The 15,646-nt window shown below is 39.7% G+C and overlaps 4 protein-coding genes and 1 pseudogene across 5 annotated transcripts; 3 read left to right on the plus strand and 2 right to left on the minus strand.

Annotated features, from left to right (window-relative positions):
- Window positions 1–819: 819 nt before the first annotated feature.
- On the plus strand, window positions 820–3,475 carry LOC103945657 (laccase-17-like). The gene is made up of 6 exons (XM_048588792.1): window positions 820–1,019; window positions 1,142–1,293; window positions 1,425–1,669; window positions 1,786–1,914; window positions 2,008–2,982; window positions 3,110–3,475. The coding sequence occupies exons 1-6, from the start codon at window positions 900–902 to the stop codon at window positions 3,238–3,240; spliced, it is 1,752 nt and encodes a 583-aa protein (XP_048444749.1). The 5' UTR covers window positions 820–899; the 3' UTR covers window positions 3,241–3,475.
- A 1,782-nt stretch (window positions 3,476–5,257) lies between these two features.
- LOC103945698 (laccase-17) lies at window positions 5,258–8,485 on the plus strand. Its single transcript, XM_048588793.1, has 6 exons — window positions 5,258–5,437; window positions 5,647–5,798; window positions 5,935–6,179; window positions 6,308–6,436; window positions 6,630–7,598; window positions 7,959–8,485. The coding sequence occupies exons 1-6, from the start codon at window positions 5,318–5,320 to the stop codon at window positions 8,087–8,089; spliced, it is 1,746 nt and encodes a 581-aa protein (XP_048444750.1). The 5' UTR covers window positions 5,258–5,317; the 3' UTR covers window positions 8,090–8,485.
- Window positions 8,486–8,787: 302 nt separating this feature from the next.
- Window positions 8,788–12,716, plus strand: LOC103945658 (chitinase 2-like). Its single transcript, XM_009356252.3, has one exon. It carries the CDS (start codon window positions 9,458–9,460, stop codon window positions 10,373–10,375), a length of 918 nt encoding a protein of 305 aa, XP_009354527.1. The 5' UTR covers window positions 8,788–9,457; the 3' UTR covers window positions 10,376–12,716.
- Window positions 10,439–13,661, minus strand: LOC103945656 (neurofilament medium polypeptide). Of its 2 annotated transcripts, none has more exons than XM_009356249.3 (2): window positions 12,663–13,661; window positions 10,439–12,055 (listed from the first exon to the last, which is right to left on the minus strand). In XM_009356249.3, the coding sequence occupies exon 1, from the start codon at window positions 13,582–13,584 to the stop codon at window positions 12,763–12,765; it is 822 nt and encodes a 273-aa protein (XP_009354524.1). In that variant the 5' UTR covers window positions 13,585–13,661; the 3' UTR covers window positions 10,439–12,055; window positions 12,663–12,762. The 2 variants fall into 2 exon arrangements, with proteins under 2 accessions (XP_009354524.1, XP_048444751.1); XM_048588794.1 differs by lacking the exon at window positions 10,439–12,055 and adding an exon at window positions 12,324–12,452 and having other exon boundaries at window positions 12,663–13,660.
- A 605-nt stretch (window positions 13,662–14,266) lies between these two features.
- Window positions 14,267–15,541, minus strand: LOC125479434 (annotated as a pseudogene).
- Between the last annotated feature and the right edge of the window lie 105 nt (window positions 15,542–15,646).

The following is a 15,646-nucleotide window of genomic DNA, read 5'->3' on the forward strand; positions in this document are numbered from 1 at the left end:
ATTCCGTTAAGTATCTTTTAAGTTTGCTTAGGTGGCTTCGACACTGCTTATGGGCATTGCACATCTTTTCTTTGCTAGAAAATTCTCCTATGGTGTAATGTAAATAAAAACCGAAATTAACTTTTTTGCTATGTCTTTTGGTGATGGATACCACTAACCAAAAGGAAAAAATTAAGTAGGATCCATGTTGTAAATGTAAAATGAGATGTAAATATGGTTTTGCATCTCAAATTTGCCATTCCCTATTGAAGATGCTGAATATATATAATACAAAAGAATTTACATAATGTGCGAACTCATAATACAGTAGCTCACAATCATTATATGAATATGTGTCATTCAAGCTCACGTAAACTTAAGAAAACTCGATGAAAAATTAGGAGAACCCGTATTTGAAATTGGAAATATCTACTTTTTTGTTTTCTCCTAGGACAGTTTCACTATTTAGCCAAACTTGCAAATTAAGTAAACTTATTTCTGTATGGCTTATTGCATCTGCAAGTACAGATGCCATCTGCTAATTAATAGATGCATCAATCGCCAAAATAATAATATATTTGTTGGTAAGCTTAATAATATTTTAGTAGATAAAAATCACGTCCATTTTTGAGTTCATCAGAAGATGAAGAGACGTGGAATACTTGGGAAAGAATCGACTTAAAAGGAAAGGAGGTCAACAGAAATTGATTGTCTTTGACACCACTCTATATATAAAGTTGTTCTAGCAATTGCATCCTACAAATATTAAAATATATACCAAAACTCATGAAGCTCTTCACCTCTCTATTTATAAACAACCCTAAACCTTCATTCAACACACACTCCATTGCAGCAGCTTCAGTTTCATCCAAACCCTACATATCTCTCACTTTCTTCCGCCCAAAAAAGGAGAGAGCAAAATGGGTGTTTCTCTTTTGTCATCACCAGCATTTCTTAGACTCTTTCTCTTATCTCTCATTACGTTGTGTCTCATTCCTCAGCATGTTTTTGCAAGCATAACGAGGCACTACAAGTTTGATGTATGTCTATACGTACAAGATATTCTTTTGTCAAACAATTTGACAATTATAGGTTCTTGTTTGAATGTGTTTACACACACCCCTCGGGATTCTTATTGTCTGTCCTTTGTATGATTTTATAGATCAAGCAGAAGAATGTGACAAGACTCTGCCACACAAAGAGCATTGTAACGGTAAACGGGCAGTTTCCGGGGCCTCAAATTGTTGCTCGGGAAGGTGATCGCGTCCTTATTAAAGTCGTTAATCATGTTCAGAACAACGTCTCTATCCACTGGTATTTAATAGTACGGCTATAATTAACTTAGAACAAGTTCGGAAAGAAAGTATATGTGCTAGCTTAAATTTGTTGCCATGCATTTTGAATTTTGATAAAAATGGAGGTTACTTAACCATTTAAACCACCAGGCACGGCATTCGCCAACTTCGATCGGGGTGGGCTGACGGGCCTGCATATGTGACCCAATGTCCCATACAATCAGGCAACAGCTATGTCTACAACTTCACCGTCACAGGGCAAAGAGGCACTCTTTTCTGGCATGCTCATATTTCATGGCTTAGATCAACTGTTTATGGTCCCTTGATCATACTTCCCAAGCGCGGTGTACCTTACCCATTCGCCAAGCCCTACAAGGAGGTTCCAATCATCTTCGGTAATGCTTCATATCTGCATAAGACTACTCACCAAATGTAACGTACTAATAAGCATATATAAAAATTTATGTCTTATCAATTATATGCTAACAAAAGCTATACAATGTGAATACAGGAGAGTGGTGGAATGCAGACCCTGAGGCAGTTATTAGCCAGGCCTTGCAAACAGGTGGAGGACCAAATGTCTCCGATGCTTATACTTTCAATGGACTCCCAGGGCCCTTGTACAACTGTTCTGCCAAAGGTATCAAATTAAGGAAAACTGAAATTATATGATAATTTCGTGATTTATAACTTGCATAAATAACTTTGTATATATATGGCGGTCTTTATGCAGATGCGTTCAAGCTAAAGGTTCAATCTGGGAAGACCTACCTTCTCCGGCTAATCAATGCGGCACTCAATGACGAGCTCTTCTTCAGCATAGCGAACCACACCCTCAAAGTGGTAGAAGCCGACGCCATTTATGTCAAGCCCTTTGACACTGATACGGTTCTGATTGCCCCAGGGCAGACTACAAATGTTCTGCTCAAGACCAAACCCCATTTCCCCAGTGCCACATTTTTTATGACTGCCAGGCCGTACGTGACTGGACTAGGAACCTTTGACAACTCTACTGTTGCTGGTATTTTAGAGTATGAATCAACCTCTAAAGCCCTCCACACTCAACTCCCAATGAAGAAGCTTCCGCTCTTCAAACCCATTCTTCCTGCTCTAAACGACACATCGTTTGCAACAAAGTTCAGCAACAAACTCCGTAGCTTAGCCAACGCAGAATTCCCTGCTAATGTCCCCCAAAAGGTTGACAGACACTTTTTCTTCACAATAGGCCTTGGAACCAGCCCCTGCAGCAGCAATAACCAAACCTGCCAGGGACCTAATGGAACAATGTTTGCGGCTTCAGTTAATAACGTTTCTTTTGCAATGCCAACCACTGCTCTACTTCAAGCCCACTTCTCCGGGCAATCAAATGGGGTTTACAGCCCTGACTTCCCAAGCAGTCCTATAATCCCATTTAACTATACAGGCACCCCACCTAATGATACTATGGTGGGCAATGGTACAAAGCTAATGGTACTTCCATATAACACTAGTGTGGAGGTGGTCATGCAGGACACAAGCATTCTGGGCGCCGAAAGCCACCCTCTTCATCTGCATGGATTTAATTTCTTTGTTGTTGGCCAAGGGTTCGGGAACTTTGACCGGAATAAAGACCCTGCAAACTTCAATTTGGTTGACCCTGTTGAAAGAAATACCGTGGGTGTGCCCTCTGGTGGATGGGTTGCCGTACGACTCCTAGCAGATAACCCCGGTGAGTAAATTAATAAAGTGCAGTAGTTGAATTTAGCGTTGCAACTCTGACTATAAGATGTAACATATAGAATTTAATCAAAGCTATTTCGCCTAATATACTTATGTGATAAAAAATGTACTTGCAGGTGTATGGTTCATGCATTGCCATTTGGAGATCCACACTAGTTGGGGCTTGAAGATGGCTTGGCTGGTCCTAGATGGAAAGCTTCCCAACCAAAAGTTGCTTCCTCCCCCGGCGGATCTTCCCACATGTTAATGTTTGACTCATTCCAAGCTACATTTTTTGGACGAGAAACTGCTGTCATTATTTGTAACCCTTCTTTTATTACTGACAACTTTAATTTTTTCATGTATTATCTGATCAATTATGTTTCAATAATTCTTGTACTGATTCCTATGGAGTTGAGGGGAGAAAAAGGTTGAGGGGACACACTGTAAAAGTATCAAATATTCTAATGTGAGAGGCTGAATATGAAAGTATTGATTCTGTATGATTTTCGCGTCTTAGATGGTAATTGTGTTTAATTTTTCCGTCTTTATATTTCAACCAAGTAGACAACCAATTAAACTAAGGGTTGAAGTTTCATCCGACAAAAATCTGCAAACAAAGGGTTTATATTTTCGTAATAACAACCCCGAATTTATAGAAAACAAAATTAACTCATTTTCGTGCTGTATCTCTAGCATGCACTACAATGTAGGTGTCTAACCAAAGAAAGAACAGAAGAAATGAAGCACCAATCCACCAGAAACAATGGCGCTGCCAAACTAAATCGTTCCTAATATATTTAAAGTAAACGCATTTACATTGAATTCAATTTGTTGGCAGAAGAACTTAAATATTTTTATAGACCAATTTAATTAATGTATAGATAGTGCACAAGATTACAGAAACAAAATCATTGAGAATTCTTGTAAACGAAGAAATCGGTCAAGCATACCTAGGCATCAAGTGTTGAGATTATAAACCCCACATTGGGAAAAAGAGAATTTGCATGTGCTTATAATTAATTAGACTATTTCCCATATTGCCAATTGGTTTTTATGGTGGAACCTCAACTTTCTTCATGGTATCATAGCAAGTTGTTATATGTGTGAAGCCCAACGGCCACATATGCTCCATGTCATCTAATTTGTGTTGTTCACGTGTTAGACTTAAAATTTCGCCAAACGTGAGGGGGCGAGTTGAGATTATGAATCCCACATAGGAAAGAGAAAAGATGTTGCATGTACTTATAAGTAATTAGACTAATCTCCATTTTCCAAATACTAAAGATGCATTACAAAGACACTAAATAAATTAAGAACATTCAAAATGACACCTTGAAAGTTCTCAATCCAATGTATTGTATCTAGTTATTTTCAAGTCTATCTAATTTTTATAGTGAATTCCTAACAAATTTAGCCTAAATTCCATGAAATTCAGAAGCCCCTCATCTAAAACAATGGTTAAAGTTATTTTATGAATAATATAAAGGTTATTAAGAGTTCATGACATTTAGTTTATACTTTATAGACAAAGAAAGATGGTCAAATAAGGATATATAACCCGTGCAATAGAAGTAAGCTCAATCTTTAATCACATCCTTATGATATGAAACATTCAAAAGTGTAATCACAGTTACTAGCACAGTTATATATTTTTCTTTTACTTTTAAGTAGAATGTCTTTAGTTTTCGTTTGCTTATCCGGATGATTCACGCGATCACTTTGTTTATCAACCCTAAACCCTTCTTACTATAATAAGAAGCCCGGACACAAATTGCTGACACTTAAAGCGACATGCAAGTTGCCAATAAATTTCACATAACATATATTCATCATTAGTTCCCTTACGACTTGTGTATACATGCATGCAAAGAAGAGTTGTTTATGCGTGTTACCTTTCGTGACAGACTCGTAGTTGTTGCTAAGCCTGGAAAGTAATATTAAGTAGGTCAAAATCACGTCCATTTATGCAGAGGGACGTGGAAATACTTAGGAAAGGTTGGACTTGAAAAGAAAGGAGAGAGGTCAACAGAAATATTTGATTGTCTTTGACACCACTCTAAAGTTGTTCTAACAACCGTATACGCATATCCCTGTAATATAATAGCTAATTCATCAAGCTCTTCAGCTACAATTTCCTGTATCCTACAGAAAAGTAATATACTATATTTCTAATTTCTATGACCATGCACCTACTCGACCAAACACTACTCATCCCTCTCCTCTATATATACACACCCAAAATCTTTCCTTGAACACGCACTCGATTGTAGCAGCTTCTCACTTTCTTGCAGAAAAAGGAGAGAGAGAGAGAGAGAGAGAGAGAGAGAGAGAAAGAGTGTAAAATGGGTGTTCATCTTCTTTCAACACCACCATTTCTTAGGCTCTTTCTCTTCTCCTTCATAACGTTTTGTGTTATTCCTCAACATGCTCTTGCTGGCATAACCAGACACTACAAGTTTCAAGTATGTGCAAATGCATATATATGTCATAACAAATATACTAGCTAGTTGTACATATATATGTAAACACACGCACCCACAAGGGAGTATACTCTTGTCAAACATGTTAAGCTTGTCACATACATGAAGTTTGAGTCCTTGCATGCACGCATGCAACCATTTCTTCCTTTCCTTTTATGTTCTTATGTTTATCCTTTTAAATGATTTTACAGATCAAACTGCGGAACGTGACAAGATTGTGTCACACAAAGAGCATAATAACAGTGAATGGGCAGTTTCCTGGCCCTAGAATCATTGCTAGAGAGGGTGATCAACTCCTAATTAAAGTGGCTAACCACGTCCAAAACAACATTTCTATCCACTGGTAGTCATCAACTACAACTTCATAAGCAATATAGAAACTAATCATTTTTTGTTCATATTTTACACCCAATTACCATGCATAATTAATCTAAATAAATACTGATTAATAATGTTAATTAATTTCTTTAAATTGCTAGGCATGGTATTCGACAACTTCGATCAGGGTGGGCCGATGGCCCTGCATATGTGACCCAATGTCCCATACAAACAGGCAACAGTTACGTCTACAATTTCACCATTACTGGGCAAAGAGGCACTCTTTTCTGGCATGCTCACATTTCATGGCTCAGATCAACTGTTTATGGTCCCTTGATCATACTTCCCAAGCGCGGTGTGCCTTACCCTTTCACTAAACCCTACAAGGAGGTTCCAATTATTTTTGGTAATTAACATTTAACTATATGTGTGTGTGTGTGTGTTGGTACTAATTCTAATTTCAAATATATTTTCTGCCTATAATATTGCATATAATTGCCAATAAAAGCTATATAATTTATATCTGAAATACAGGTGAGTGGTGGAATGCAGACCCTGAAGCCATAATTAGCCAGGCCTTGCAAACAGGTGGAGGTCCAAATGTCTCTGATGCTTATACCATCAATGGACTCCCAGGGCCCCTTTACAATTGTTCTGCCAAAGGTATCAAAATATGGAACGGAAGTCATATAAATCGTTGATTGTCGTTGATAATGTGTCAATATCAATGTAACCAACAAAAAGTATCAACATGTTATCGATATAGTATCAAAAGTATCCATGGTGCATCCATTCAATATTATAGAACATGTTACTTTCATCTCAATTGTTTTGTACGTGTGGCTCTTTTCTACAGATGCATTCAAGCTGAAGGTTCATCCCGGCAAGACCTACCTTCTCCGGCTAATCAACGCAGCACTCAACGATGAGCTTTTCTTCAGTATTGCAAATCACACCCTCAAAGTAGTAGAAGCCGACGCTGTTTATGTCAAACCCTTTGAGACTCACACAATTCTCATTGCCCCCGGCCAAACCACAAATGTTCTTCTCAAGACCAAACCCAACTTCCCAAACGCCACATTTTTCATGACTGCTAGGCCATATGTGACTGGCCAAGGCACATTTGACAACTCTACAGTTGCTGGCATTCTAGAGTACGAATCGCCCTCCAAAACCAAAAACCTAACAACGAAGAGACTTCCGCTCTTCAAACCAAACCTCCCCGCCCTGAACGACACATCATTCGCAACCAAATTCGCCAACAAACTCCGTAGCTTGAACACCCAACAATTCCCAGCTAATGTCCCCCAAAAAGTTGATAAGAACTTTTTCTTCACCATAGGCCTTGGAACCAACCCTTGTAGCCCAAACAACCAAACATGCCAAGGACCCAATGGGACAATGTTTGCAGCCTCAATTAACAACATTTCTTTTGCAATGCCAAACACTGCCTTACTCCAATCCCACTTTTCTGGCCAATCAAGTGGAGTCTACAGTCCTGACTTCCCAGCCAATCCCATAGTCCCATTTAACTATACAGGGACCCCACCAAATGATACTATGGTGAGCAATGGGACAAAGCTGGTAGTGCTACCATTTAATTCTAGGGTGGAGCTGGTGATGCAGGACACTAGCATTCTTGGTGCTGAGAGCCATCCTCTGCACCTTCATGGGTTCAATTTCTTTGTTGTGGGTCAAGGGTTTGGGAACTTTGACCGGAATAAGGACCCTAAAATGTTCAACCTGGTTGACCCTGTTGAGAGGAACACTGTGGGTGTGCCCTCTGGTGGGTGGGTTGCTATCCGTTTTCTTGCCGATAATCCAGGTAACTAATTGAAATGACCTAAAAAGTAATTATCAAAATCAATAACTATGTACTATCACACTAATGATCACATCTCTCTTATGAGAGAAATTCATGTGTCCGACACTCTGGACTACAAGGCAGTCCGATCAACTAACCCCTAAGATTTTACACCATTTACTTCGGTGTCCTAATCGGGCATCTAGGAACAAGAATTTTCTCATGGTCATGGAAGTAAGACTTACGTAAAGACGAAAATATAGTTACTAATGTGATTAGTAATGGTGAATGTGCCAATAACAACTCGCAAAGACATATCATATTTTCCTATTGTTGATTTTGTTGATTATGATTGTTAATGTATCATGTGTCAATACACAGGTGTGTGGTTTATGCATTGCCACCTGGAGATCCACACAAGCTGGGGCTTGAAGATGGGCTGGGTAGTCTTGGATGGCAAGCTTCCCAATCAAAAACTGCTCCCTCCCCCTGCAGATCTTCCCAAATGCTGAATATTTTCAACCCATTCTTCTGACCGTAACTTGCCCGAATAGTTTTGCGACCCATTAATATTTGTTTATTCTTTGGTACCTTTTTGCATTTTAATTACTTGCCCAAATTAAATTGTTTGAGCGTGATTGCATTTTTCTTAAGAATAGCTGAAGGGAGCAAAAGAGTGAGACAATTACAACACTCTAATTATATTATTAATGTACAATGCCTCTCAATATTCAATAATATTTAACAGCAGATTCTTGCTGTTCCTTTTCATTTCTTGGAATATAAGAAACAAACACAGAAAAGGACTGGCCTGCATTATTTTAAATCCACACTTTTGGTAACAAACAAGAAGTGTAATTGAATTGTTCGGCTAAGGCGTGTCGTTGCACAATGTTCAGATTTCCTAGTATACAGAAGAAACCAACCAAACCCGGATAAATCATACCTATGCACGCAGCCGCGGGGGAAAAGACACCTGAAAGTTACGTAGCCGCCCAAGAAGACGGGATCCTATCTTTAGCTTAAGCGTCTGGAAGTTACTCCACTCTAATGAAAACAAGAACAGCATGGTTTTCTTCTAGGTGTGCAGTAGCAGGTCACGATAGAAGACTGATCGTGGATTGAATGGATGGCATGTTACGTCTGCATATTCAAATTCCAGCACATAATCAACAGCTGTATTCACAATTTGACATCATAACACCTACGATTAACGAGAAAAAAACTAATTTTGTCAAGTTAATGGAGCCCTGCAAATGAAGTAGAACTTATTGTTTCACATAGTTGATTAACAAGGGTTTCCACTTTCCAGTTAATGGAGCCCTGCAAATGATTGATCAGAAGTAGACAAGCAATTGTGTCGAAATAGCCTTCATAAGGGTTTCATGTTAATGGAGGCCTACAATTAACTAATCGATCAGTAGTAGACATGCATTCACGTCAAATAGATGATAGCTCTATGCAATAAGCAGTCTCACTATATTCCTTACCAAGTATATACCTAAGAATCCAAACACTAGGATATGTTTGTAATACGACATTCCGCATAGGTTCTTAATTACTTAATGAACCAATTCAACACTTTGTATCCAAATGATACAAGTTGAATTCTTAATAAACAAAAATGATATCTATTATGTATCTGTTGTTTCGTGACATCCGCCAAGAAATCATATATTCTTGTCAACATACTGGATGGGGAATCAAATGAATTTGCGATGCAGTAACATTATCCTTCAAAATAATGAGACACCAACACCAAAACAAAAATATTGTAAACATAAGTAATTCCATCTGAGGCTCACCTGTATAAGTACCTCCAAACGAGGCCGCACAATTGGCCCCAGAAGTACAAAACTTTCACAGTTCCACTTGTAGCCATGATTTCACTTAAGCTCCTACCGTTCCTTTTTCTTCAAATGTTTCTCACAGCAGCGTCAATGATCAAAGCAGCCCCAGCAAACCCAAAGCTCTTCAGAGAATACATAGGAGCTGAGAACAAAGGTGTCACTTTCACAGAAGTACCCGTTGATTCCAAAGTTGAGTTTCACTTCATCCTCTCCTTTGCTATTGATTATACAACACAATCCATTAATCCTTCTCCCACCAACGGAGACTTCAATGTCTTCTGGGACACAGAGAACCTCACCCCTGCCAATGTTTCCGCCATTAAGGCCCGTCATCCAAATGCTAAAGTAGCTCTGAGTCTTGGAGGTGATACCGCTGGCAACAAAAATGCGTCCTTCAATCCTAAATCAATCAATTCTTGGGTTAGAAATGCTGTCTACTCACTAACTCAGATAATCAGAAAATATCATTTGGATGGAATTGATATTGACTACGAACACTTCCAGACAGATCCCAATACATTTGCCGAATGCATTGGGCGACTGTTGTTCTCCCTTAAGCAAAACAATATTGTGTCCTTCACATCAATAGCACCATATGATGATGACTCGGTGCAGCGAAATTACCTGGCATTGTGGAGGAAGTACGGGCATCTCATTGACTACGTTAACTTTCAGTTCTATGCCTACGACAATCGCACGACTACAACTCAGTTTTTGAAATATTTCGAGATGCAGAGCTCAAATTACAAAGGTGGCAAGATTCTAGTGAGCTTTGGAACAGATAATAGCGGGGGTTTGTCACCTGAACACGGCTTCTTTGCGGCTTGTACTAAGCTTAACAGCGAGGGCAAACTTCATGGCATTTTCATTTGGTCTGCAGATGACTCCAAGAAGGATCATTTTCGTTATGAGAAGCAATCACAAGCCTTTCTATCTGGTGTAAATTGATCTGTACTTTTTTTTTTCTTTCCCTTGTATTTGTTGTTATTTTATTCCTAATTGGAAAGAAGAAAATAAAGAGTCCCTCTTTATTAAGGTTGTTGCCCAGTCAATCCCTCTCTATACGATGAATGTTTCCTCCTACCAAAGTTTTTCTGCGACGATTTGAACCGGCTTGTGGCCAAATTTTGGTGAACAAGCTTGTGGCCAAATGTTTCCTCCTACCAAAGTTTTTCTTTCCCTTAATCCCTCTTTATTAAGGGGAGATAAAGTGAGAATTTGGGAAGATAGATGGCTCCCAATTCCCTCTCGGTCCCAGATTTTTTCCCCGAAACCGCCTCACTGTGACTTAATTCTTGTAGAAGACCTTATTGATGAGTCTAAAAATCGGAACATTCCGCTCCTGAGCCATCTCTTCTCGGATGTGGACGTTCAAAGCATTCTGTCCCTTTCCCTGAGCTTCCGCTTGCCGAATGACAAATTCATATGGCACTATGACAGGAAAGGTATCTTCTCAGTCAAGAGTGCGTATCATGTCACCCGGGACTGGATTCAATCTTGAAGGGAGGCGCTTCATCCTCCTCTGCTAATTCTTCCGGTGAGGCTTGGAAGAAACTATGGGCTGCTAGGGTGCCTCCTAAGGTTAAGACTGGGGTTTGGAGGATTGGATTGGATATCATCCCGACATGAATCAATCTCCATAGAAAGAGGATTCAAAACGGATATGGTATGTGTTCTCTGTGGAGCGTATGGCGAATCCACGAACCATCTAATGTGGGATTGCATTTTCAAAATGTATGATATCCCCCGTGTACTTCGTGATCTTCCTCTGTTTTAGATTGCTCAGCTCTCTGGGCTGTCGAACATAATCAATCAAATTTTGAGATTTGTTTGATGTTCATGTGAGCTATTTGGAATGCAAGGAACGACCATTTGTGGAACGATGTAGTGACTCCACCTGACCTTGTCACTCCCGATGTCATTGTTGGTGGCAGGAATTAAACAGAGTGGCTTTTACCCCCACCCAAAGAACCGGGGCTCATACACAGTTGCATTTTCGTTGGTCTCGTCCTTCTACTTCCTTCCTCAAGGTTAATGTTGATGGTGCATGGAATGAACAACTCAAACAGGGGGGTGTTGGGAGTATTATCAGGGATGATCAGGGCTCTTTTGTGGCAGCTGCTGCGAAAAGCTTGAACATGTGTATTCTCCTCTTCAGGCTGAGGCGTTGGCTGCCAGAGATGGCCTCTTGCTGGCGACACAAAGGGGTCTTCAAAATTTTATTTTGTGGCAACCCTGTTGATACTATCTTAATGAAGCTATTGATCTTTTCTCAAGAAAAAAAAAAATCAGAAACAGAGGGAATTCAAATATACATGGTATACCAAAAATACATATACATCTAAAGAGTCATTACCGAGGAGTAAGGATTCTACAGTTTCTGCAGCATTTAGTGTTGAACTGGTACTGTGTACCCTTCTTTTTTGTTTTCAATTACATGAATAAACATTGATATATTAAGGCAAATAGGAAGAACGAAATCTTGGCAAAGGAGAAAGCAAGATGGTGGGGGCGATATTGTTAAATAAGAGGAAACACGAACACGGAAGAGTTGATACACAGATATCATACCTGGTAGTGCTCTTATATAACGGGTTACCACGGTATCTGATAGGATTATGCGTTATTCTGTTCAAACTTCAAAAAGTTATAAGCCTTGAGGAAACAAGTTGACAGACTATTATAAATGAACTGATCCAAGAAGAATAAAAAGATGCCCAACATTAGAATATGCTGGTGGAGAACCGTATGCATATGCAGGGCCTTGGATCATTATATACAAGAGCAAAGGAAATACCAAATACCCATCAAAGAAAAAAAGAACAGGGATAAAAAAAAACATAAATGGAAAACGTGTATTTATGCAAAGAATGTAATGTATGGAATCCCCAACAAGTGAAAGAAGCATCCTTTATTTGTTGGAAATATGAGTAACCACAGTTTTCCCAATTGATTAAAACATCATCCAACGGCGCTTTCTAGGCCTTTTTTTTTCACCTTCGAAGGCCAGTATTTAATTAGCCATCTACAAAATTGCAAGTGATAGAATCAGTGTTCTTTGAAATAATCATAACGCTTGACATACAAAACCGAATGCAGAAAACACAAACGGAGATAACACCCGTATTAAGAATCAAAATCGATATGGCATTATCAAAGTTTTCATTGCAATCAATAATATCACCTGGCATTGGTAATTAGCACTACATAGAAAACAGTATCCCCACAAAATTACCCTGAACGTGCAGAGCAGCAGACCCTCATGGAATTGAAATCTCCACCGAATCCCAGAAAACTCAAAACCGACAGCAATGAACAATTGTGTCATTGTCTTCTCAAATTTTCCTCCTCTTCTTCTTTTTCTTATCCCCTTGTTCTTCCGAAGCATCAGAACCTCCATCTTCTAATACCCCACTCTTCCGCTTCTTACTCTCCTCCTTCTTTGCCTCTCCGCTCCCCGTTTTAGCCCCGCCGTGTCCCTTCTTAATTTGAACCCTGTTTTCACCGGAATTGCTAACATTGTCCCTCTTTTTCTTCTTCCTATTTTGTGTATCAACTGAATCAGCCGGCTCTCTCCTTTCAACACCCCCATTTGCCCTCTCTGCAATTTTAGCCCCAGCATCTCCCTTGTCAATCTGCCCTCCATTTTCATTAGAATTACCATCAGTGTCCTTCTTCTTCTTCTTCTTCCTAGGCACCTCTACTGAATCAGATGCCTCTTTCTTTTCACCACCGTCCCCTCCCCTCTCTGCAATTCCACCTCCATCTTCCCCAAAATTACGAACTTCACCCTTCTTCCTCTCCTCCTTCTTCCCCTCGGCATCCACTACCTGTCGCTGCGTTTTCGGCTTGAACTCGAGCCCATGACTCACTTCACTCACACCGGCACTCTGAGCTGGATTCTCTCCGACGGTCTCTGCGTCGTCGTTTTCGGTCTCCGACCTGTGCCGCCGCGATTTCTTCCGTTCCGACCTCGGCGATTTGAGCTCCTTGTGCAGCTGCTTCAGCTCCTTGAACGATGTCAAGGTGCGTCGGAGGTAGACGCTAAACTCTTGCGACGCGCCGGTGTCGCTGGTGACGAAGGAGGACAGAGTGGAGGTCGCCTTGGAGAGAGAGATTGACTTCGACGAGACGACGATCCCTGAGACCGTTTTCATGGTTAGGATTTCTAGGGTTTTAGGGAGAAAGGGGGCGAGGTTTTATCCAGGGTTTTCAATTTAGGGACGCATGGTTTAAATAAAACACGTTTATTTATTTATTTGCCTTGAAAATTTTGAAATGCTTATATTAATCACTTCAAGCTAGCAAGTGTCCATTTACGACACTGATAGAAAAATTTTGTGTCCTTACATGATACCGTGGGTTCAAACGCTGTCGGTTCATTTCATTATAATAAAAAATTAAAAAATTCACTTCTAGTTTTTTACAAGAATTCCACATACTATTTTTGCTTTTATTGTTATATCAGAAGTTACACCACATATTACTTGACATAAAATGGATAGGGAGCTTTAGATACAGAGATAAAAAAAATTTACTATATTTAAGGAACTCCATTAGTTTTTAAACATTTCAATGAGAAATAAAAACATAAAAACAACTAAAGTTCAGCACAAAAACATGAAAATAATGTTTTAAAATACTAACAATACCCCTAAGGCTTTAGGGCTATTAATATAACCCAGTCTTCACAACTCGTACAAAATTAACATGTGTCATAAGCTCAACTTATTCTCGACTATTTATGCATAATCAGTTCAACCCTTCATTGACTATTTTGCAGAATCAATTCAATCAATTCTCGATCATTTTTGCAAAATCAGTTCAACCCGTCCTCGACTATTTCTGCAGAATCAGTTCAACATGCCCTTAACTATTTTGCAAAATCAGTTCAATCAATTCTCGATCATTTTTACAGAATTCGTTCAACTAGTCTTTGACTATTTTTGCAAAATCAGTTCAATCAGTCCTCGATCATTTTTGTAGCTCAGTTCAACCCGTCTTCGACCATTTTTACTGAATCAGTTTAACCCGTCTTCGACCATTTTTGCAAAATCATTTCAATCCGTCTTCTACAATTTTTGCAGTATTAGTTCAATTCGTCCTCGACTATTTTTGCAGAATCAGTTCAACCCGTCTTCGACTATTTTTGTAGAATCAGTTCAACTCGTCTTTGACCATTTTTGCAAAATCTGTTCCATTAATCCTTCATCATTTTTGTAGAATCAGTTTAACTCGTCGTCGACCATTTTTGCAAAATCAATTCAACCCGTCCTCGACATTTTTTGCAAAATCAGTTTTACCCGTCCTCGACCATTTTTGAAGAATCAATTCAACCCGTCTTCGATCATCTTCTAATACCCCACTCTTCCTCTTCCTCTTCTTACTATCTTCTTTCTTTGCTTCTTCGCTCCCCGTTTTAGCCCCGCCATGTCCCTTCTTAATTTGAACCCTATTTTCACTGGAATTGCTAACATTGTCCCTCTTTTTCTTCTTCTTATTTTGCGTATCAACTGAATCAGCCAGCTCTCTCCTTTCAACACCCACATTTGCCCTCCCTGCAATTTTAACCCAACATCTCCTTTGTCAATTCGCCATCCATTTTCATTAGAATTACCATCATTGTCCCTCTTCTTCTTCTTCTTCTTCCTAGGCACCTTTACTGAATCAGATGCCTCTTTCTTTTCACCACCGTCCCATCCCTCTCGCAATTCCACCTCCATCTTCCCCAAAATTACGAACCTCACCCTTCTTCCTCTCCTTCTTCTTCCTTTCGACATCCACTACCTGTCGCTGCGTTTTCGGCTTAAACTCGAGCCCATGACTCACTTCACTCTCACCGGCACTCTGCGCTGGATTCTCTCCAACAGTCTCTGCATCGTTGTTTTCGGTCTCCGACCTGTGCCGCCGCAATTGCTTCCGTTTCAACCTCGACGATTTGAGCTCCTTGTGCAGTAACTTCAGCTCCTTGAACGATGTCAAGGTGCGTCAGAGGTAGACGTTGAACTTTTGCAACGCGTCGGTGTCGCTAGTGATGAAGGAGGACAAAATGGAGGTCGCTTTGGAGAGAGATATTGGCTTCGATGAGACAACGATCCCTGAGACCGTTTTCATGGTTAGGATTTCTAGGGTTAGGGAGAAAGAGGGCGAGGTTTGATCTAGGGTTTAGCACTTTAGGGACGCATGGTTTAAATAAAACACGTTTATTTATTGATTTGC

This window comes from the organism of the source record quoted next, unplaced genomic scaffold (assembly GCF_019419815.1).
Source record: "Pyrus x bretschneideri cultivar Hongxiangsu unplaced genomic scaffold, Pyrus_bretschneideri_v1 Contig29, whole genome shotgun sequence".
NCBI classification, from domain to species: domain Eukaryota; kingdom Viridiplantae; phylum Streptophyta; class Magnoliopsida; order Rosales; family Rosaceae; genus Pyrus; species Pyrus x bretschneideri.

Coding starts and splice junctions, on each gene's coding strand:
- LOC103945657 (XM_048588792.1), top strand. CDS start 900: ATGGGTGTTTCTCTTTTGTCATCACCAGCATTTCTTAGACTCTTTCTC. Junction 1,915..2,007: donor GTACAACTGTTCTGCCAAAG/GTATCAAATTAA, acceptor GTCTTTATGCAG/ATGCGTTCAAGCTAAAGGTT. Junction 2,983..3,109: donor ACTCCTAGCAGATAACCCCG/GTGAGTAAATTA, acceptor ATGTACTTGCAG/GTGTATGGTTCATGCATTGC.
- LOC103945698 (XM_048588793.1), top strand. CDS start 5,318: ATGGGTGTTCATCTTCTTTCAACACCACCATTTCTTAGGCTCTTTCTC. Junction 6,180..6,307: donor GGAGGTTCCAATTATTTTTG/GTAATTAACATT, acceptor TCTGAAATACAG/GTGAGTGGTGGAATGCAGAC. Junction 6,437..6,629: donor TTACAATTGTTCTGCCAAAG/GTATCAAAATAT, acceptor TCTTTTCTACAG/ATGCATTCAAGCTGAAGGTT.
- LOC103945658 (XM_009356252.3), top strand. CDS start 9,458: ATGATTTCACTTAAGCTCCTACCGTTCCTTTTTCTTCAAATGTTTCTC.
- LOC103945656 (XM_009356249.3), bottom strand. CDS start 13,584: ATGAAAACGGTCTCAGGGATCGTCGTCTCGTCGAAGTCAATCTCTCTC.